The sequence below is a fragment of the Epinephelus lanceolatus genome, chromosome 13, assembly GCF_041903045.1.
Source record: "Epinephelus lanceolatus isolate andai-2023 chromosome 13, ASM4190304v1, whole genome shotgun sequence".
In the NCBI taxonomy this organism is placed as follows: domain Eukaryota; kingdom Metazoa; phylum Chordata; class Actinopteri; order Perciformes; family Serranidae; genus Epinephelus; species Epinephelus lanceolatus.
The window spans coordinates 4,041,266-4,065,173 of NC_135746.1; the positions used below are offsets into that span (position 1 = coordinate 4,041,266).

Sequence of the window (23,908 nt, forward strand, 5' to 3'; positions counted from 1 at the left end):
ACCTCTAACAGGAGGCACCCAGGAGGATCCTGATCAGGTACCCACACCACCTCAACTGACCCCTTTCGACACAAAGGAGCAGTGGCTCTACTCCGAGCTCCCTCCGGATGTCCGAGATCCTCACCCTATGTCTAAAGTCCTATTCAGACGGGATTAGTTTTACATAGGTACGTGGGGTAAAGTAATAATTATCAGAGATTTTAGTCCCGTCCGAATGTGCCATGTCAGTAATCATTACTGCACGATATCAGTAAAAATTACCGCGACTTTTACCTTTTGTAAAAGGGTCCCGGACAATTACCTCAGGTAATACTAATCCTGTGGGAAGAGACCAGCAGTAAAAATGTGTGTAGATATTTCGTCATATCCTGTTTACAAGTGGTTTTTCGTGGATTTTCAAGCATGGAGGCTCTTGAAGAAGCACTCAGTTTTGCACTTCACAGTCGGACAAGTCCGTGTGAAACCTCAGGTACTGTGGGCCTACGACAAACACGAGTCAAGTGTGGTTGAGTGTGGTACGCACAGGAAGCAACGTCATACGCACATGATGACAGGAGGGGACGGCGGTGCATGAATGGATTTACCTCTCCCACTTGTGGTAGTTTTACTGATATTTCTTATCCCATGCGAATTGGCCATTTATATTACCGACGTCCTGTGGTAAAGTGACATTACCCCACATGCCCATGTAAAACTAATCCCGTCCGAATAGTGCTTAAGGCTGAGCCCAGACACCCCATGGAGGAAACTCATATCGGCCGCTTGTATCTGTGACCTTGTTCCACATGCTAGTTAGCTTTCAGCTGTAGTCTTTGTGGTATGTTCAGTGCAACTTTTTGGCCGGGTCAGAGGCGACGTGCGGCAACACAACAGTCAGCTTTCGTCGCCACTAGTTTTTTGATGTCGATTTGGTGTGTCTGGGCCTTAAACAGTCATGGTATCCTCCTCGGCTGAGCTGTAACGTTAGCTAGCTCTGTGGTGCTAGGTGAGTTAGCAGTAGATGCACGCTTTGTTTTGCATGATGACTTGGCAGGCTGTTGGAGTTTTGTAGAAAGAAAATAGTTCCTTTATGAAACTGCTCACAACAAGGTCTGTGGGTCATATTGGGTAACCAGGTCATGATCTGGAAAGAGATATTGATTTTCAAATGTATTTTTTGGCACTTTGAGCACCACAAGCTGAGTGCCATCTAGTTCCATTATATTGGAGAGAAGGCAGACATCTCTACGGCTGATATCTCCAACACTCTGCAAGTCACACCAAAAAAATCTAGATTTCTAAATAGCACAACAGTAAAGAAGAAAAATATGTATATTTAATTTAGGGGTAATCTGTCCCTTTAAACCACTTAAGCTACTCCCATTGATCCTAACTGATGTGTTGTAGCTAGACAGAGCTATTGATCTGGAGTCTAAATCCTTAGGGAAGACAGCGAACACCTATCCCACGGTGCCAGGAGGCCCTGGGGAGCGGGTGAGTCCAAGAAGTCTCCTGCACCGTAACAGGCTACTTCGCCAACTTGCACAAAAGGCCACAGGATCATTGAATCAGATAGTGACAGGTCGTGTGCCAAGCAGACCCCCGGGGAGCCAGGGCTTTAAGTTTCAGCCAACTCAACACTTTGCTGCCAGTAATCTATGTAATACATGCAGGAGTATTCAGCTATAGGCTGCTATATTTGGCTTTATGTGGCAGAGTACTGTGCAGCAAGGGTTTTATTTTTTAAGGGATGGGTGGGTTTGCAATAAAAGTCTTGCTCAGGCCTCAAATGTGACTCTTTTTTAATGTGACTGGCTATGAGTGCTTCTTAGTTCATGTAATTCTGAGGGAATATTATAGACCTACTGCGTTTTCGTGCAGCAGAGTTCAATCTACATGAATAAATTATGATGCCTGCCTGTGAGATAGGCTGGGAGGCACTGCATCTGTCTATGCACACAAATGGTCTCTGTGCAGCTCGGAGCGCACTGATTACCATTCCGAGCACAGCACCTCTGGTCAGAAATGGAGCCGGGTCGGTGGTTGACAGTAGTCCGGGGGCAGGAGCAGGAGGAGGAGGGGGGCATATGATGGCAGCAACCTTTCAGTCAATCTGGATTAACTCGCACTGAGCCCTGCGTCGCCAGCAAAAGCCCGTGAAAGCGATACGAACATCTGGCTGGATTGAGCAGCACAGCACCAGTCACTCACAGCGCTGTAGATATTAAAGCAGCCTGTCGCTACAAAGGCGTTTTCTCTTCTGGAGGTGCACACAGGCGGATGCGCAGTAGGAGGCGATCCCGCACAGCTACAGCCTCGCAGCCACACCGGGACCCTTCAGGTTGCGTTTTACACTGTGTTTTTCACGACAGAAGGGGGAAGCTGAGGCACATATCCCCGGTTGCTGCGACGGGATCGGCGGAGGAGTCGTCCTTTATATGCTGGTCATGGATTTCTTGAAGGGCATCGCTGGTTTCGCAGGCCGTCACATGTTATAGGAGCCAAGACGCGTGTTTCGGGACACCTGAATTATCTCCAAGAGGCACCGTCGGTCCCATTTTAGGCGGAATGCTCTCAGCCCTCCTGGGAGGACATCAGCTCATACCCACCCTCCTCTCTGACTTGGCTGGATGTTTCATCTGCAAGGTAAATTCAATCATTTATTGCTGTGCATTGTGGGCTCTGAACTCTTTGGTGGTGGTGGTGGTGGTGGGGGGGGGGGGACTGTCTTTCAAGAGGCGCAATATTGACTTGAAGTACTTCTCTCAGGACCCATCTGAAAGGGTTCACATCCTCCCCTGTGACAGGGGTTGTGGCCACCAGCCCAGGACCTGCACTGCAAGGTCAAAAAAAACCCTCAATCGCCTAGTCAGATAGCAATTTTTATTTTTAGTATCCACTTGGCTGCATTCTGTGCTGCTTCTCTCTCCCCACAGGTGAAGCTGAGCATCATGCCTAATGTAGCCATTATTCAGCCTCTCTGTGTGTCTCGGATAAAGATTTCAGATGTGAGATGTTTCTTTGTTTGTGCATTTATCAGCACAGAGGATCCAGTGATCTGCTGCTCTGTGTGCTGATATGCAAATCACACATCAGTCATTAAGGTGTGATAAAGTCTAAATGAGTCTAAGTGACAAAACTGATACTAGGGTGAGTGTGTGGGCAGTGGGGACGTGTTGCCAGGTGACTGACAAAGACAGGTGAAAATATGATCGTGGTGATTTTTTTTTTTTTTTTTTTTGTTTTGTATGAAGGGTGAGGTATAATATCTTATGTCGAGTGTTAGTTATCACAGATCTTATTATTCATGAGTGCCCGAGGCACCAGTGTAACTGCTACACCAGTAAAATCAGGCCCACGCCTCATTTTGCTGCTTCTATTTGCTCTCAGTGCTATGTTAATGCACTCAGCGATGTGGCTCATGTGCTGCTACCTTTCACCGACAGCAGAGAAGTGATGTGTGGTTCCTCAGCGCCGAGGCTGTTCTGCAGACCAGCTCTACATTCCCTGACCCAAATTTTTCTTACTCGCCGCAAAATAGGCTTTTGTTCCTGTGCTTTTCGTGAAGATTTGAGACACTTGAGGTAATCTGACAGTCGTAAACTTGCACCTGGTCCACATGTGGTGTGCATGCACTGTGTGAGAGTTGCTTTTTTTTGATTACACAACACAATAAAGAAAGGAGATTATGCATTATTTAACCATTTTGCTGCTGCGCGAGGTGGAGAAACTGAAGATCCTGAGGGTCTGTGGAAGAGGTAAAATGAGTGTGCATACGGTGATCGCGGATTTCATTTCAGCTGTCCTAATTTCCACAGATTTAGAGTGCAACATGAAAAGGGCCCCATGTAGCAGAGCACGGTATGTTCACAGAGAGATGTCAGGGTTTTACCTTTTCTTCCTGTGCTTGAAACTGCACTTGGGAATTGGATAGGAATTGTGAGACGTGTGCAAGGTTTTGATTTTGCTTCAGCAAAACAGGGAAAATTCAGAGCATTCTACTGACATTTTATGCACCTATTGTCTTTACTTTCATCAAAATAAAAGTCCTCTAAATATAAACGCTCATGTTCTAAGTATTGAGGGGGACATGTCCCTTGTGTCCCTCCCCCCTGATATCTACGCCCATGGACGTGTGGGCCCATATAGTGTGGAAAATATTCACTTGACAAGGCCGTATTGATATTCCGAGACAGTGCTCGCGGATTCTGCATTGCTCTTTCTGGAAGAAAATCCCAGGTCATAAGCCCCTCACATCAGGGCACGTCACCACGGTGCAAGAATTAAGATCCAAAGTCTGTGATCGGCATTTCAATTTGGCCCCCACTCAGCCTCGGCATCTAAAATATGAAGCGTGTTTGTTTGTTTATCTGTTGGACCCGATGCTCCGGTCTCGAGATATCCAGCATATCAAGGTATCACTGAATTTCCCTGTGATAGCGTGTGAAGGAAAACACTTGGAATTGCAAGGGGGAGTTGTAAATGCTGATGAACAGCACTTCTATTGATGCAGTGGGGTCTGCTTAGTATGCTATACCCCTGGCACACACACACACACACACACACACACAGATACACACACACAAGCTTGTCTGACTGAAAAATAATTTCAACTACATCAGAGCGCTACATCAAGTCATTTAGGTTTTTATTACGTGCAAGACCGGGGAAAATGGTAATGATTCAGTCACTCCAAACATTGAATCCAACACAAAATTAGCTGAGTGTACAATCTCCTTTCTCCTCATCACTGCAGGGTCGTAAAAGGTACAATGAGCCTGCTCCGGCCTTCAAACACAACCTCAATTGTTGAGGGCTCTTTGTTCTAAATATTATTAGGTGATCTGAAAATGAGCCACTGATTACATCTCACCCAAAACTGACGTTTTCTGTGTTGCCATGGCATCAAGGCTGTCACCCAAGAGCTATCGCATTCTAACATTGGCAGACTCTGTAGGAAAAGGGTGTCACAGCAGCACATACCCTCATTCACAAACACAGATGTGTTAGTTAGACGCTCCATAACGGCATCAGTGTTTGGTCAGGATGTTTGGACTCAGGCTACACCAGCATTTACCCGACAAAACAGAATTTCTAGCAGCTCAGTGAGAATATGATCCTCTCCAGCAGCTGCAGCAGCTCCATTTGGTCTCATAAAAGCAGGCAGGCTGAGGACCTATTTCACTGCTTTGTCGATACCATTTTACCATCATGTTGCAGCATCAGTTTACCTCCTTGACACAACAGAGCTTATTTCTGGCAGCGGCAGACGTCCGGCTGCTTCCCCCAGAGCAGCCCAGGTGAGACGCTGCCGAGACACTGCCATCGTGTCGACCTGCGTGGAGGCATACCAAGCAGACTTCATCTCATTAACTTCCCCCCTTGCAAGGGCTGCTTTCCCTGACTCCCTGCCCAGACGAGGATTGCAGAGACTTTCTCACATGAGCTCCAGCATAAGTTAGACCATCTGAAAACATATCCCCCATTACCTCACCGGACGATTGGCATGCAGTATGCTGCATAAGGCTTTTCTTGGCGAATGCTGCCCCAGGGAGACCATAGATATCCTTTCCTACAGTATACTGCTGCTGCTGCTGCTGCTGCTGCTGCTGCGCATGAATGTCTGTCTCCATTGCTGGGGGTTGTTGTGTAGTGAGCTACCTCTATTAGGCACAAATCCACCCACCGGTGTGCGTGTGTGGGTGTGTGCTGTCAGTCTGTTGTGTCCTCCGAGGGCAAAAAGACCCGCTCAGAGGTAGTAAACGAACATTTGATTGACTGGGAAGGAGATTATGGTTAATGCATCACGAGATTATCTGTTTTCTTGTTTATTCGTGGCCCTCCCAAATCGCCTCACCATAATGAACAGCCCAACCTGGAGGATAATGATTTTTCTGGGGGTGTGACATTTAAAGATGAAGTGCGTGATTGATGAATGCATTGATTGATTATCTACTTATTTGTTCATGTACCTGATGAGTGCAACCTGTTATGCAAATCTCCGTGGATCAACCATAATTAAATGCAAATTAGGGGAGACAGCGGAAGACATTTCCGGCCTCGTCTCAGCAGCGAGGGGGGCTGTCCTTTTGTCCTCACAGAGCGAATTTTGTAGGGATTACCGTTGCCACCATTCTCTTCACGTTTGGCTGAGTTTTCAGCGGCGGAAAAAAAAAGAAAGCCCCATCTCCACAGAGTGAATCAATATCACGTCTTCAGCGCCATTCGAGTCTGGAAGTAGCAGGTCCTCTCCGCCTCATTGCACATCCAGAGGCCATGCCATTCAGAGTCAGAGCAGAAGGTGGTTGGCACACCAACACGAACACACCTACACCTCAGCTTTTATACGCTCTTCTCTGATACGCATGGAGTAGATATTAAAGTTTCCACTTAGGCACCACTACACATACAGTAGCTTTGCAGCACCGCTTGACACTGAAGTCATCTGCCATCTTTAAGGAGAGTCTTGACAACATTTAATAATGACTCCACAGTCCATTTGCTCAGCGGCTCAGATCTCTGCACCACTGCACCCCAGACTGCAATCCACCAAACGGGGCTCTTGTGCGACTTGGTGAAGTTGTCCCCTGTAAAAATGGGTCGAGAAAGACATTGATTGATCGCTGCTCGATCAGCAGTATTCATGAAAATGTCACACCCGGCGTGCTCCCTCCAGTGATATCATTCCTCCCTTTGCTATTATGGGCCATTTTAAGGCGACCTCTCCTCTGCCTCCTTCTCAGGCTGTGATACATTTTACCCAGCTGTCAAAACGCAACTTTTGTCAGCAGACGCCACCAGGCATCCTCCACTCCCCTCCTCACATTAAACACATGCCCCCATGTGGCACGCATGTCACTCCCATCTCCTCTGATGTTTTCTTTACTCCATGATATTTTCCTCATCCACCGACTGTCAAGGTTATTACACCTTGAGTTGTGTGTCACAGCTCCGGTGCAAGAGAGGCTTTTTGAAGCATGAAGGCACTCAGCTGGCAGGCTCTTTGCTGAGGCAAGATTTTTATGCACACTCTCCAAGACCCGACGTCGACAATGGAGACATTACCAGCAGACCACAGAAAGCTATAATCATAAATCAGCCATTCTCTTCTGTATTTAAAGGTTAGCCTTTGTATTTTTACTACAGTTGTGGGATTGGATCTCTTGTTCCCCGTGTTTGATCGGATTGGTGTTCCTTTCTGTGTGCTGTAATGGGACACCCAGAGGGCTGAATATTGCATGTTCTACCAAAATGACACTAAATTCCAGTTCTAAAAATAATCACAGCTAATGTCACTGGCGCTCTGGTACATTGTGCGGCGCACCTGCAGAGCTGTGATCGGATCTCCACTGTCTTAGTTTTATGACATGCTATATCCCTGACAAGGTCTCAGGATTCATCAAATGGATCCCTCCTTATCCCCCATCTCAGCTGTGTCATAAGTAAGAGTAGCAGCAGAGAGAGCAGAGAGAAAATCAATAGCGAGGCATAGCACATCCTCGCCGAGGCGCTGGGCCCAATCATCCCTTCCTACTGGTGATATGATCCTGGGAGATATCAGTCTAATTCTGACGAGGCCCTGGACTGCCAGTCTAGACTTTCATCCTTCTGTACACAAACATAAAAGGACCGGCATTATCATATCAAAAAAGTACGATCGGGGGAGCAGGGGCTAAAAAGGAGAGCTGTCACAAAAATCATACAAGATTACCGGGGATGTTTCACTCTCGAGTCTGCAGGTGACTAATTAGTTTCATGTCTAATTGCACAGCGTTTATTGTTTGTTCAGGCATTGACTTGCTCAGCTTCCTGCTTAGAATTTGGACTCTCTGTAAATCTCAGCTGTGAGCTGGCAATGATGGGGTTTCAAATCTAGCGGAAAAGCTTTAACTTTACACAGCAGAATCCCCCAGTTCCCTTTTTAAAGGGGGAAGTCTCAGTGCTCATGTGATTACCCAGAAATTACAGTCTGATGAAAATGATACAAACAACAATCACAGATTTCATGCTTTGCATTCTTTTAAGATGCATTTCACTGCTGGAAGGATGGTGTTGTCATGGAACTGGGTTGTCTATGCTGTAGAAAGACACGGATACTTTTAAAATTGGTGCCAAATCAGAGACAGCAGAGAAAAAGGGTTGTGGGATTAACTTTTGTTCAAGAGGATGGTTGAAAACCTACAACTAGGAATGCACTGCGCCGCACCGGAACAACAAATGCTCCCACCGGTGGGTGATGTATGCTGCGTTCACATGCTCATTGTGTGGTCCCATTTCCCAAGATGGGAAGTTGTTCGACAGATAATATTCAGGTGGATGATGATGACGAGGAGGAGGATGTAGACAGCTCCGCCCCTTCATGTAGCTGCAGTGCCAAATGAAAGACAGGGAGGGATGGTTTGATGGTTGATGCCAGCCAGATAGGTAACTCCAGTGGAGAGAGACAAAGGAGGAAATGTGTCCTTTCATTTTGTCACGTGTTGTGAATTTTCACAACGAACAGAACAATAAAATGCATCAGAATCAGTGTGCAAGGTTTCTCTGCGTAACGATTTTTTCCGGATGACAGATTTAAAAGAAAAACTCATCCGAAAAAGAGAAAGGGAAAGAAAGCAAACTATGTAAAGAGTGTGTAAGCAAGACATGGATCAAGAGCGGAAGGGCTGGGGACACAGAAGTTGGTGCTACGCCCCTGTTTCCAACATTGGTCACGTGGGGAAAGTCCTGTGTAGTGTGACACATCCACTACTCCAAACTGCCTCTTACTGGGACTACTTCCTCCTTTATTCTCCTCAGCACATTGGTCATGTCATCGCAGTCTTCCCAAATGTGTACGTGGGTTATAAATAAATTCCTGGCTCATGATTATGTGGGATATGTACAAATTTTGGTGCGTTACTTTTTGTAGGAAAATGTACAAACAGTGCATGAGAACAGCCTGATTTTACTGCTCAGAGCATTTAAACACGTTGATACCTATTTGTGCACCAGTAGATTCACCAAAACTATTAAAATATTACTTTACCTGACTTGTTATCATGCTAATAAATAACTTTACTAACTAAACTAGGTCACTCTAGGGGCGCTTTCGAAATCCAATCTGACGCTTTACACTAAAATTTCTGAACACTGCGTAGACAGCAACTAACAGTTACAGCCTAATATCAATATTTGAGCAAAACGTTGATATACAAAACGATTTAATAAAAAGCTTCTTACCATCAACCAAACATTTACTTTTGTCTGCTATGTGTCTGCATACTTCACGTCAATGTCGGCTAGTTGGCAAGTCACATAACAAAATTTTTCGACTAACCAAGTTGTTGTTCGAACTTGATGATTGATGGGGTATTCATGTCAATTATTTCCAGTCAGGAACTAACTTTTATGATTACACAGACACCACATGAATGCAACAGTAATGCCAGTTGGTTTTGGCCTGTCTAAAGAAATGTATGGCAGCCAGCTGGTAACAAATGATTTGGTATTAGAGTTAAACAGTGAGCTAAAAATGTGTTTCTGAAAACATTTTAGGTGAGAAATAGGCAACGCAGTAACAGAATCTTGGTTCACGTTTGATCAGCGCTGCTTAGTTTTACATTTTGATCTGAGTTTAAGAGACAGAAAGAGAGCAGGGCTTTGTGTCTGAAGAGCGGGCATGAAAAATGAGGGTGTACAGTCTGTAGTTCAAGCATGCTCGCAAATGAGCAGGGAGATCTAGGCCATGATTCACATTTCTGTGAATGAAACTAAATGAAATTGTTATTTTTTAAACCTTACATTATTGTTCAAGATGTGAAATGAAGATAATATGATAGGATAAGGGCAGGGTGAAGACCTGAACACAGGCTATATTCACAGAGCCTCGTCCTGCGTTAGAAAAGTACACAGTTAAAACACCTAAAGAGCTAAAAGAACAATGGCCAAATGTCAGGAAGAAGAAAACACTATATTTGTTCAAAAAGGAGCCTATTAAATATGTATTATTGCCAAAATAAAATAAAACATAATACAGACATAGAATCAGATAAAAAAAGGTCCTAAAAATAACAGGCAATCTCATGTTGATGTAATATTCACACAGAGTAACCTGCTTAAAATTCATCCAAATCGCTCGTTTCACACAAACATGCTGCAGTTATTGTGTTCACTGTCTGAGTTAATAGTACAGTTTATCGGTTGTTCTGAACTGTTACTGTTATGCATTGAATATAAAATGTAATATTGCTAAAATATGTCACTCAGTTCAGTTCAATTTCAGTCTTATTTATACAGCCGAATGTCACAAATCAGGATTTGCCTCAGAGGGCTTTACAGCACACAACATCCTGTCTGTCCTTGGACCCTCATGGTGCATAAGGAAGAACTCCACAAAAAAACCTTTAATGAGTAAAAAGAAGGTAGAAACCTCAGGAAGAGCAACAGAGGAGGGATCCCTCTTTTAGGAAGGACAGACGTGCAATAGATGTTGTGTGAGGGGTCGTCAATTTACTCATACAGTAGTTACTAACAGTTCATTTACACATACGACCCACGTTGTTATGATACAAAGCTGGTTGAAAGCGGCAAAGAATCCCTTTAACTGCTAAATGAATAACACGCCTTTCTCTTTCTTTCTTTCTGCTCTGATGTTTTTAGGTGTATTAACCTGACTGAAGAGCCAAATGGAGTCTCTCCTGGTTTATCTGATAGTCCTCGGTGTGGCTGTGAAGGCCCACAAAGTTCAGATCTGCCCCAAACGCTGCGTCTGCCAGGTGCTGAACCCCAACCTGGCAACTCTGTGCGACAAAAAGGGGCTCCTCTTCGTGCCCCCGAACATCGACAGGCACACGGTGGAGATGCGTCTCGGGGATAACTTTGTCACCAGCATCAAACGCAAAGACTTTGCCAACATGACCAAGCTGGTGGACCTGACGCTCTCTCGGAACACTATCGGCTCCATCGCGCCCCACGCTTTCAAAGACCTGGAGAACCTGCGAGCGCTTCACCTCGACAGCAACCGGCTGGCCCGCATCCTCAACGACACCTTCAGCGGCATGTCCAAGCTGCACCACCTCATCCTCAACAACAACCAGCTCACACACATCCAGATCGGGGCCTTTAATGATCTGACAGCGCTGGAAGAGCTGGATTTATCCTACAACAACTTGGAGAGTGCGCCATGGGTGGCCATTCAGAGGATGTCCAACCTCCACACACTCAATTTGGACCACAACATGCTCAGCTACATCCCAGAGGGCACTTTCTCTGGGCTGCAGAAGCTCAAGAGGCTGGATGTGACCTCCAACAAGCTCCAGAAGCTTCCACCTGACCCTATTTTCCAAAGAGCAGGGGTCCTGGCCACCTCTGGGATAATGGGGCCTACGTCGTTCGCGCTGAGCTTTGGGGGGAACCCGCTGAGGTGTAACTGTGAGCTGCTCTGGCTGCGGAGGTTGCGGAGGGAGGATGATCTGGAGACCTGTGCCTCACCGCAGCACCTCGCCGGACGCTATTTCTGGACAGTTTCCGAGGAAGAGTTCCTGTGTGAGCCTCCTCTCATCACCAGGCACTCTCAGGTATAACCTCCAAATTGAGCCATGTGCACTGTAACACACTACAACTACTGTTACACCCTCTGAGCCAGACATTGGATTCTGACTCACTTAATCCTGGGTGGCACTTTGTGTTTTATTTGACTGTCACACCAAATATTAGCCTTGCGAGCCAGAAGAGTCTTACTGTACAAGACGTGTGGGACTCATCTGGGCCGCTCGGCTAACTGAATATTGTAAAAATATATTGGACTGACTTAAAAAATGGAGCCCAACTGTGGCCTGTGGAGAGTTCTTAGAGAAGTCTCTTTAGCAGGATTTTCAGTTACCATTTTAATAAAGCTATTTGCAGGTTTACGACGGATCCACGGCGAAGCTCTTATTACGCCGGGAAGGCTCACAGCGATTTAGCCCTTGATTCATGCATCCAAACAAAATTATCTGATCAAATCCTTGCCAAATAACTACAGCTATATCGCCTAATTTACATTCAGTCGACTTCCTTTGCATAATTGCAGAGGAAATTATGTTTTACTTGGACTCCATCATATGCACTGCAATGTACTGTCACATTGATTATCTTGCCTTCATAAGCATGCTAATTCAATATCAAGACAATGATCAATTGTTGGTTATATTCACAGGGAATAAAACAACACCATCAATAAGGGCATTAATTATAACATCTGAGCTGATCCTCCAGCACAAAGGATAACTGTTTGTCCAGTTTTGGGGATTTTCTTGCATTATTAAATCAGTGTGTCTCTGTGTTTAACATCCCACTCACCGCCTCTCCTGCCTCTGCCTCAGGAGCTGCGAGCTTTGGAGGGTCAGAGTGTGACTCTGCGCTGTAAGGCCAGGGGCGACCCCGACCCCATCATCCACTGGATCGCCCCTGACGGACGCCTTATGTCCAACTCCTCCCGGGCCGCGGTCCACACAGATGGCACGTTGGACATCCTCATCAGCACTGTCAAGGACTCCGGTCTGTTTACTCCCCCGGGGGCTGTGCTTGTGTTGTTGACTGAACAAAATTAGTTGTTTGCTCGTGTACGCAGAAGACTATAGGGGCTGAAGTACTTGTCTACATCAGGCGATAAAGTTTAGAGTGTGGAAGAGTGTTGGCTCGCACACTGATTAAAGTTACAGGGGGATGAAGTGACTTTTTCACCTCGTCGGCTATGTTTCGGTCGTATAGAAAATTGTACTTTCTCACATCTATATGGTCTTGTTTACACACCGCATTAACGTCATGTCTCTGGTGGTCAGATCACAAGTGGACAGCTCTAAGTACAGATGTGCTCAGACCACATTCGGAGGTGGTCTGAGCTGCATGTGGCCACATTCTTTAGGCAGTGTGTACACTAATGTGTCCACACTTAAGGACCGCCTGCTCGGCTGATGTCCTCTCAGGCATGTGCTTGTGTGTGTTACTCACCAAGAGGTGATCCACAGCTTGTAAGATGATGGAACGACTTCCTTTGCGACTGAAGTAGTCTTTCGCCATGTTGGAGTGGGCAGTGATGGTGGTATGAGAGCCATATACTGCTTGCCCGCACTAGTTGAACCCCCATCTCTCCTCGAAACCATCCTCAGCCTCCCGCAGTCTGTCCTCTCGAGGCAAATGAATAAATTGGTGCTGAAGTGTGCATATAGCATAACAAACCTTCCAAACACAATTGGACACTGGTGATTTGCATTGCTGCCTCCAGCTGGTTAAAAACAACAACACATTTGGGCTCTGCAAATGGAAATGATGAACGTGTTTATTTGTTGAGAAGCGGGGAGGTGAGATACGATCACATGTGGTCACTCAAGACACATGTGGAGACACATGCCAACACCAGATGTGAACAGGCAGACTTAAAGGGCTTTCACATCAGAGAATCAGGCCTGCATCTGAGAACACATCACTCCAACATCCAGTTCACTTGATTAGTGTGAACACTGTGTGCCGTACTCAGGCACTGAACGCCAATCTGTGCCCAAATCCACTTGAAAAGGCGGTCTAGTGTTTGGTTCATGTGTATTCCGGTACAATTCACATCAAGTATAAAAACCAATTGTACCAAAACATAGTGGTCTGCTATTTAACAAGACTACAAGGAGTTTTAAACAGTCTGAGTTTAATACCTTACCTCTATATCAGACAGCAGCGCAGTCCACCGTGGACAGACCCAGATCAGAGTTTGCTGCCACCTTCGACCTGCAGTCGGAGCTCCAGGGGGAGGAAGAGAGCTCCAAGCCCAACAGCAGCAGCTCCTCCTCTGCCCAGGAGCAGAGCTTCATCCCGCTGCCCGGCCAGTCCCTGCTTATGTCAGTCCCTGAGGCAGTGTCTGTCTGCGGCGCCCTTTTCTACATTGTAGCACAACAAATGTCACATATATGATTAAGCAAGTGTACATTTGTACGGAACAACATTACTAATGAGCATTGTCGCCTCACAGCAAGAGGGTCCCTGGTTCAAACCCCAGATGGGGGAGCCCTTCTGTGCGGAGTTTGCATGCATCCAAAGACAGGCAGGTTAATTGTCCGTAGGTGTGAATGTGAGTGTGAATGGTTGTCTGTCTCTATGTGTCAGCCCTGTGATAGTCTGGGGACCTGTCCAGGGTGAACCCTGCCTCTCACCCAATGTCAGCTGGGATAGGCTCCAGCCCCCCCCAAACAAGATAAGCGGTTACAGAAAATGAATGAATGAATGAACATTACTAATGTGCAAGCTGAGCTGCAGAGGAGTGTTGAGGAGGGGGACTCGTACTTGAGCACGGTGCGACTCAATCGTACCTAATATGAAAACGCTCTTAAAGCTGTCCACTTGTGATCGGATCCCCAAGATGCATTGTGATACCAGGTGTAAACAGGGCCTGTGTTTTAGTGGTTGAACCATCACATGTTCAAAAATGCCAAATTATTTGCTTTCTTGCTGAGAATTAGTTGAGAAGATTGATACGACTCTAATATCTGTGCATTAAAGGTGCTGTATGTAACTCTGGAGAGGGTTAGTTTGTTGTTGAGTCTCACACCCAGACCGTCAAATACCAACCCAAAACAGTATTTGAGGACCTGGGACTGAGACTCAACCATCAACTATCTTCTCCAGAGTTCCGCAGCACTTTTAAATATGAAGCTAAAGCACAGCCAGCAGCTGGTTAGCTTAGCAATTAGCCTAGCAGACTGTAAACAGAGGGAAACAGCTAGTCTGGCAAAATCCACCTTCTAGCACTGTTAAGCTCCCTAATTACCACGCCAGATCATGTTTGTTTAATTCATACAAACACATAAGTGTAAAAATGACGAGTCGTGGCTTTACCAGATTAATGAGCCGTACCATTTCTTAGCTGGGAGCAAACTTAAGTTGATGAGTTAACTCCAATAGTACAAACATTAATTGTTTTCATGCTAAGGTTGTGTATTGGTTAAACAAAATTGTTAATTAGCGAGCTTTAGAGGTGCTGGTAAGCAAGTTGAATTGCTTTAGGAAAGAGCCAGGCTAGCTGTTTCCCTGTGCCTTCAGTCTTTATGCTAAGCTAAGCTAACAGGCTAATGGCTGTAGCCTTTCAGTGTATTTGCCAGACAGATATAAGAGCACTAAATTCCCAAAAGATAATATTTTATCTTGTGTGCACAGGATGTTAACTTGCATAGATATGTTTTATTGCAACTTTAAAGGGACAGTTCGATCCAAACTCAAAAAATACTTCCACTTCCTCTGACCTGTAGTGCTGTTTATCAGTCTAAATTGTGTAGCATATGGGTTCAATGTGCGGTGGTTGGGTCACCCTTATTGAGCGTACACAGCAGGATGGAGACAGATATTCTCTTAAGCAGCACTTTACTATTCTCCACACTTAAGCAGCTTCACAACAACCTCACTTCCTGGTTACACTTCCTTGTTATGGGTCATATGTCTCTGAACTAACCAATGAGATGCTAAAAGGACTTAGACTGAAGTAAATGTGTGTGAGAGTTACTGAGGCAGATCCAGCAGATTATTTAACTGTTTTTAACAATGCTGCTGTGAATGTTTTAAAATGTAAATAATAACTGTGAACATAAATGTATAAATAGTTAACAGTACAAACACTGTAAATGTGTTTTTAGCAAGTTACTAAAACATATGAATTATCTTAACTTGTAAACCTTACAATAGAGTGTGCCAGGGCTGACGTCAAAACCTGGAAGTTTAGCATCGCACTGGTTCCCGGAAGAGAAAGTGAATGTGATTTTTGCATTGCGTTTTGGATTATGTCAGAAAATAAGCTCTGTGGCTAACACAAGTTTATGATACTTACAGGTTTTGTTCAGCGAGATAATCTTCACATATGAACACCTTTCATACCGCATTTGAAGCTTAAATGCGATCGCCAGAAGTAAAAAACTAACATTAGGATTACATGACTACTCCATGGTCGCATGACTGTTGAGGTCACCGCCACAAAGCTTTCAACTGATTTCGGCCGCTTTATTTTAAAAACATTGTATAATGGGGAAATCGGACTGTTTAAGCTAAATGAGAAGCTGTAATGGCGGACTGCCAGCACTCTCACCTGTTCGGGGGTGATGACGTTTAATGTCCCCGACAGGGTTTGTAGTCGTATTGAGCAGCTTGTTAGCAACCGCCTTTTTTACGACACGTAAAAGCTTCAAAATTCACAAGTAGGGTATTTACTGACGTGTTTTATGTCGTAGAACAAAACCTGAAACTCGCTTAAGCTTTTGTTAACCACAGACCTTATTTGAGGCATTTTACCAAAATCCCATTCAAAAAACGTATTGACTTTTAGACAAGAGAACCGGAAGTGCTAAAAGCGCTAACGGAGTTCCGGGTTTACTGGCACACTCTATTGTTTTCATGGGAGTTGGAGATATCAGCCGTAGAGCTGTCTGCCTTGTCTCTAATATAATAGAACTAGATGGCTCTCAGCTTGTGCCAAAGTGCCAAACTACACCCGCCAACCATGTCACTGCGCAGAAGGAAGGGTGCATCTACTCATGACGAGAGGCTTGTGCTTGTGACATTAGCTTTGTCTCAGCTCAGGGGCTGCAGCCTTCGAAGGCTGCATTTGTCCCATTCTGTCTGAAGGCTCCTTCAAACGCAGCCTTCTTTCCCAGAATTTGGAGGATGCAACGGATGAATCCTTTGTGGCCCAGACTATCCCAAGATGCATTGCGCGCCTGTGACGATTATATATTAAGTTAACTAACAGTTGTTAACTAGCTAACGGCTAATTGTTGTTAACATCACTGTTAGCTAAAAGCACACAGTTAAACAATCTTAATTTAATATGTTTACCTGAAAATGGTCCATCAGCCTGAAATATATCATGGAGGTGTTTCTGGCAGTGAATCATCTCCTCAAGTATTAAACTATATATATATATATATATATATATATATATATAATAACAATCTCTAGGTCCATGATTTAGGGCTAACTAATTTACTAGCGTACTCCTTTCGTCAAGCGCAGCTGGTTGCTAGGTAACAGTAACGCCAACTGGTCAGGGTGAGAACAACTGGTGGTGCAACCAGGAAATCCTCCGCAGACCAGACGTCCCATTTCAGAGACTTTGGTTTTGCTGAAAGGATGTGGCCGACTTAGACCACGAAGGCAGCGTCCTTCAAAGGCTGCAGCCTCTGAATTGAGACACAGCTAGTGTGTTATGTCAACATTAATGGCGTCCTTCTCAGCTGAGCTCTAACGTTAGCTAGCTCAGTGGTGCTAGGTGAGCTCACAGTAGATGCACGCTTCTTTCTGCGCAGTGATACGGTTGGCGGGTGTAGTTTGGTAGAAAGAAAGTAGTTCCTAGGTCTGTGGATTATCTTGAGTAATCGGGTCATGATTTCTGGAAAGAGACATTGCTGTTGAGTTTTTAAATGTATTTTTTTTTAGCTTTGAGCCAACAAGCTGAGTGACATCTAGTTCCATTATATTGGAGAGAAGGCAGACATCTCTACAGCTGATATCTCGTACACTCAGCAACTCACATCAAAACAATCTAGATTGATAAACAGCACTACAGGTAAGAGGAAAATATGGATTTTTGATCTGGGGATTAACTGTCCCTTTAATTCCTATTGGACAGAGCCCAGCTGGCTGTGTCCTTGTGCTCCTAGTCTTTATGCTAAGCAAAGTCAATAGCTACAAAACAATACGAGAGCAGTATCAATTTTATCATTCCACTCTCTGCAAGAAAGCAAAACATACTACTGAGCCTCTGAATCCCCAGAAGATAATATTTTCTTAAAATGTGCACACAAGATGTTATCTCAGATATGTTTTTATTGCACCTTTAATGCATGTGTGGCTCGCAGTGCTTATCTGTGAATCACAATAAATATCAGGAAGGACCATAATGGATTTAGTTTGTGTTCCAGGTTCCTTCACCTGCGTGGCCTCCAACCCAGCTGGGGAGGCCCAGCAGACGGTGGATCTGGTCATCGCTAAACTCCCTCATATCACCAACAACACAGTCGCAGAGCAGGAGCCCGACCCTGGATCATCAGATATCGCCACGGTGACTAAAACAGGGGCAGAGGCGGGAGGGCTGCCTCTGGGGAACGCCAAGACGAGCCAGGAGAAGAAAGTGGTGATTGCTGAGGCCACATCCACCTCGGCCATGGTCAAGTTTAACTTCCAGAGGAGTATTCCTGGAATACGCATGTTCCAGATCCAGTATAATGGCACCTATGATGATTCACTGGTTTACAGGTAAAGTTATACCTGACCTGCGGGGTTGATATAAAGCATGAAATCACAATTCACAATTCAATCACAAAGAGGAAAATGCTCCTTTCCTTAAAATACTGGCCAGTTTAAAATGTTATTTCAATGCTGGAGAGATGCTCTTTTCATAAAACTGGGCTCTGTGCAGTAGAAAGACACAAATCATTTTGAAATTGTTGCTATATTACCAAAGAAAACAGAAGAAAAGGGCTGTGGAATTTGCTTTTGCTCTAGAGGTGGAAAAGCTACAACTACCAGAATGCACTGTGCTTCACAGGATCAACAAACACTCATGCTGGCGGGTGACCTAATGTGAGTTGCTCATCCAAAAAACAACAGGTTGCTCGCAAATGATCTCACGTTACAGTTAAACAGTAAAAAAAAATGTTTCTGAAAACATCTGAGGTGAGAAATGGGTAACAAAATAACTGAGTCTTAGTTTATATGTGATCAGCACTGCCTTACAGTTTAATCTGAGTTTTTTCAACCTCCATTTTTACAAGAGAGGAAATAGTATTATCCACTTCCTGTTTACAAACTCTCATATTACAGCCAAACAGTGCAATAAAATATGTGTCTGAAGACATTTTAGGCAAGAAATAGGCAAAGCTACGGAGCCCCTAAAATCATGACACTTTAAATTTTGTATCTTGTGGGAACAAATAATTATCTTGTGGGAACAACTGAACTTGTTCCCACAAGGTAAAAAATCTTGTTCCCACAAGACAATCACTTGTGCAGACGAAATAAACTTGTTCCTACAAATAAAATAATTTGTGTGCAAAAGGTAATTTTGTGCACACAAGATTAACTAGTTCCCAAAAGTTAAAGAACTTGTTCCTACAAGATATTAACTACTTCCCACATAATAACTTGATCTCACAAGATAATAAGTTGTTCCCACAAGACAAATAAGTTGTTTCCACAAGATAATAACTTGTTCCCAAATAATAGATAACTTGTTACTACAAGATATTAACTACTTCCCACGAGAAAATAACTTGGTCCTGCAAAATGAATATCTTTTTCCCACAAGATAATAACTTGTGCACACAAGATTAACTTGTTCCCAAAAGATGAATTACTTCTTCCCACAAGACAGATAACTTGTTCCCACAAGATAATAACTTGTGCACACAAGATAAACTTGTTCCCACACGATAATAACTTGATCTCACAAGATAATAAGTTGTTCCCAAAAGATAAAAAACTTCTTCCCACAAGACAGAGAACTTGTTCCCACAAGATAATAACTTGTGCACACAAGATTAACTTGTTCCCAAAAGATAAATAACTTCTTCCCACAAGACAGATAAACTTGTTCCCACACGATAATAACTTGATCTCACAAGATAATAAGTTGTTCCCAAAAGATAAAAAACTTCTTCCCACAAGACAGATAACGTGTTCCCACAAGATAATAACTTGTGCACACAAGATAAAATTGTTCCCACTCGATAATAACTTGATCTCACAAGATAATAAGTTGTTCCCAAAAGATAAAAAACTTCTTCCCACAAGACAGATAACTTGCTCCCACAAGAGAACAACTTTTGCACACAAGATAATAAGTTGTTCCCAAAACTTGTTCCCAAAAGATAAATAACTTCTTCCTACAAGACAGATAAACTTGTTCCCACACGATAATAACTTGATCTCACAAGATAATAAGTTGTTCCCAAAAGATAAAAAACTTGTTCTCACAAGACAAATAAACTTGTTCCCACACGATAATAACTTGATCTCACAAGATAATAAGTTGTTCCCAAAAGATAAAAAACTTCTTCCTACAAGACAGATAAACTTGTTCCCACACAATAATAACTTGATCTCACGAGATAATAAGTTGTTCCCAAAAGATTAAAAACTTGTTCTCACAAGACAAATAAACTTGTTCCCACACGATAATAACTTGTGCGCGCAAGATAATTATTCTGTGCACACAAGATATTAAAAAAAAAAAAAAACACCTTTCGGCAATTTCGGGACTCCGTACAATGCCATATCTGAATCTTGGTTTATATTAGATTAGCACTGCCTTATTTTACCATTTGGTCTGTTTGGGGGCGTGCCTCTCTCGATCTGCTTCCATACTCTTCGTGTCCGTGGCGGCGGTTGCGGCATACAAAAATGAGGAAACACGATCTGTTGTTTTTCGCTGACAAATGAGCACAGAGATCTGGGCACTGGCAAGATAGAAGTGTACCACAGTTCATTTACACATACTACTGACATTGTTGTGATACAAAGCTGGTTGAAACTCGTCAAAGTGTGACTTTAATCTCGTACACAAACCTTAAATCCAAATCTGAACGTATGCCAGTAAACTTAAGCTGATTGGAATCACATTATTACAAATTCCTTGACCCCTTCTTTACCTCCATAGTCTGCTTTGATTGCTTAAATCCCTTTAGATATTTAGTCATTAAGAACTGGACTTGGCTGTCGACATGATTATTTGTGGTGTCTATTAATCCTATCAGGAAGACAGACTAATGCACTGCGTCTGACTCCCCATTCTTCGACTCATAATCCCCCCCTCGCCGGAGTGTATCGTTTACTATGTGCAAAACCTTGATAATGCTTAATCAACAAAATCAAAACAGAATGTCAGCACTAAGCTGCGGACTGATAGGAAGATGAAAGAGTAGTCAGCCAGTGTTTTACAAAAAGCATCAGAGGCTTCACACATGCCCATCTGAGAAACTGGCGTACACAGCACTCTTTCATGTCTGCCCTCTTTCACTCCATATTTAGCGCTAATCACTGTGATATGACAGGATTGTCGCAAAGACCCCTTTTTTCCAAAGGAACTTCGAAGTCAACTTCACATATGGTGCTTGGCAGCGGCTACCAAATTCTGGAGACATTAAAGAATTGGCTCTGTAATCCTGATGTTGTAAACATAAGGACCGAAAGCAACCTTTTATCAGCGAAGATTCTGGCAGGAAATAAATCAAATGTCACAAAAGATTATGCCTAGACAGATCTTAAATAGCCCCCTGAGAGATAAATGATTGTCATGTCATTTTATCCACACAAAACAATAAGCTGGATAATCTGATTTGCTTCTGTTTCCTTTCATATAACCCTCCCTAATCTCACAACTCACAAAGCCTTTCTTCTTTTATCCACAGGATGATACCCCCCACCAGTAAGAGCATCCTGGTAAACAACTTGGCGGCTGGAACGCACTACGACTTGTGTGTGCTGGCCATCTACGATGACCAGGTGACCTCGCTGACCGCCACCCGAGTGATAGGTTGTATCCACTTCACTACAGAGCCGCAGTACCTGAGATGCCATTTCATGCAGTCTCAGTTTCTTGGCGGCACTATTGTGGTTATCATCGGAGGGATTATTGTGGCCTCAGTGCTCGCTTTTATCATCTTCCTCATTGTGCGCTACCGGGTGTGTAACCAAGGAGATGCAGATAAGGTCAGTTTGGCATGATTCCTTCTGTTTTGTTCTTTTTCTATTCATTATTTCTGTTGATATTGAATCAGGGGCGTCTAATAGAATTTCATTCTTCTCTCTGTTCCCATACTTCTCTCTTGTCACATCAGGCTCTAGAGATGGGGGATATTCGGTCACTGAGCAGTGATGGACAACTACAAGGCTGTGGAATTCCCAAGTCCCTGTCCAAGCAGGTCCTGCGTCCAGAGAAGAATGACAAGGAGTGCCTCCGAGTTGCCCTGCCGCCCGCAGAGCCAGCCAAGCAGCGACCTCCGGTTGTTGTAGCCACCACCAAACCCTCCGTCCCTGACTGCACTGTCTCTACCTCTGCTGCCAGCCACAGCTGGCATCCGGCCTCCCCGGGCGCCCCAAGACCCAAACGTTCCAGCGCTCCGCCCAAACCCTCAGAGTCTCGCCGAGCCGAAGCTCAGGCAGATGTCGAGCTGGATAACATGAACCGGAATAACTCGTCGGAGGTTAAAATGACCACAGCCGTTGCTCTGGCTGTTCCTGGCCAGCCCACCAAATGGACTGCTGTTCCCAGGGGTCCACGGCCCCAACAGGCCGCTCGACATTACATGACTGTGCCTGCAGGGGGGGTGAGGGTGAACCGCAGGCACTCCCTTAACGCAGACTCATATAGGGAGCGGTGCTATGTGGCCTACCCCAAACCCGGGGCCAGCCTGCGCTCCAAGCGTAGCCTGTCAATGAGCGGAGAGCTGCCGCAGCTGGAAGGCACGACAAACATTCACCGGGCCAGGGACAAGCTCTCCAGGTCTGAGTGGCTTCTGGAGAGCACTTTATGATTTGGAGTTTATGACCTGCGTTCTCTTGTTTTCTTGGATTGGATTTGTGGCCCATTGTGGAACAGACAGGGATTTTATGCCTTGTGTTGAGCTTGTGCGCTCTCTACTGAGGGACCTGTAAGCTTCCCTCATATACTGTGTATGGGGTCAAGGCAGGCGTACAGGGTTATGGGAAATGTTTCACATTTGTTTTCTACCTTATAACCTATCAAAGTCGTCTTTGCAACGACGTTTGATCAAACTTTGATGAAAGGCACAACTATGTATAAAACAAATTCATGTACAAAAATGTTAAGTTGTGTGAGATGCTGTATATCTCAGTACAACCATAAGTGTTCATGTGGTATTGAATGCAGTAACCTGGACATACTGTATTATAACAAAGAAAGAAGCACACAGGGGAGGGGTTATTATACTCGCAGTCTCATTGCCTGTTACTGAAAGTGATACAATCTCTGTAGACTCTGAACATGATTCTTGTCTCCAGCTCTACACACAGACGGTGACATGTCTTAATTACCTTGGCGGTGGTTTGGGGAGATTACGAATGTGCTTTACATCCCAGAGGTGTTGGAACAGAATGTAGTAGACAGGCAGCGCTCCATCTTTTCATCCCAACACCCCCCGAGACGCAGCACAATGCAGTATTTTTGTGGCACAAGTCGACTCGAGCCTAATACTGCCCTCCGGTTTGAATCGATACATTTTTATCACATAATTACATAAAGACTCAACCCTGATAGGATTCCTGTCACGACTGATTTGAGCGACAATTGAACCAACACCGACAGCATGACAGGTGGGGGAAGTAATCTGATACCAGGTGTGGATGAGATCCAGAGGAATGGTGCATTTCCATATTTTTTACGTACTGACGTTATCATGTCACGCCGATGACAACCATTGTAAATTAACTTGTCGATGTAAGAGAAATGATAATCACAAGTATGGGAGGACGTCGGCTCTTGATTTTGCTGTTGTTTCTGTTTGATGTTTACCAGTATAAATAAACCAGTGATAAAAGGGAACACACTCAGACGTATCTCATTTCCAGCTCCTGAATTCTCCCACTTTAGAATTTAAAAGCAGCCCCTCTTTGTGCTGTAAACAACAATAGATGCATCCCTTAGTTGTGCGAGCTCCGCCAGCCAAAGTGGTAATGAATTTGGGGTTTCAGTAGTCTTGCAACAACACGATTCCCCTCTCTCTGCGAGTAGTGGACCTCTGACAGATCCCTGCCCTGAGCCCCTGTGTTTGTTCAAAGAGACGAGGGAAGCAGAAGATGAAAAGAGGCCATGCTAGTCACCGGGGACGCCCCACGCCTGCACATCTCCGCGCTCCTCTGACAGCGCCGCGCCTGTGCCCCTCGGACGGCAGCCACTGCAGAGACCTGCTGCAGGAGAGGTTAA

The 23,908-nt window shown here is 44.5% G+C and overlaps 1 protein-coding gene across 2 annotated transcripts; it reads left to right on the forward strand.

The window, feature by feature from the left end:
- Positions 1–1,903: 1,903 nt before the first annotated feature.
- Positions 1,904–23,522, forward strand: lrfn5b (leucine rich repeat and fibronectin type III domain containing 5b). Of its 2 annotated transcripts, none has more exons than XM_033649401.2 (6): positions 1,904–2,625; positions 10,618–11,534; positions 12,321–12,495; positions 17,889–18,222; positions 21,375–21,675; positions 21,804–23,522. In XM_033649401.2, exons 2-6 carry the CDS (start codon positions 10,644–10,646, stop codon positions 22,497–22,499), a joined length of 2,397 nt encoding a protein of 798 aa, XP_033505292.1. In that variant the 5' UTR covers positions 1,904–2,625; positions 10,618–10,643; the 3' UTR covers positions 22,500–23,522. The 2 variants fall into 2 exon arrangements, with proteins under 2 accessions (XP_033505292.1, XP_078029787.1); XM_078173661.1 differs by lacking the exon at positions 1,904–2,625 and adding an exon at positions 7,985–8,208.
- Positions 23,523–23,908: the final 386 nt, after the last annotated feature.

Coding starts and splice junctions, on each gene's coding strand:
- lrfn5b (XM_033649401.2), top strand. CDS start 10,644: ATGGAGTCTCTCCTGGTTTATCTGATAGTCCTCGGTGTGGCTGTGAAG. Junction 18,223..21,374: donor GATGATTCACTGGTTTACAG/GTAAAGTTATAC, acceptor TTTTATCCACAG/GATGATACCCCCCACCAGTA. Junction 21,676..21,803: donor ACCAAGGAGATGCAGATAAG/GTCAGTTTGGCA, acceptor TTGTCACATCAG/GCTCTAGAGATGGGGGATAT.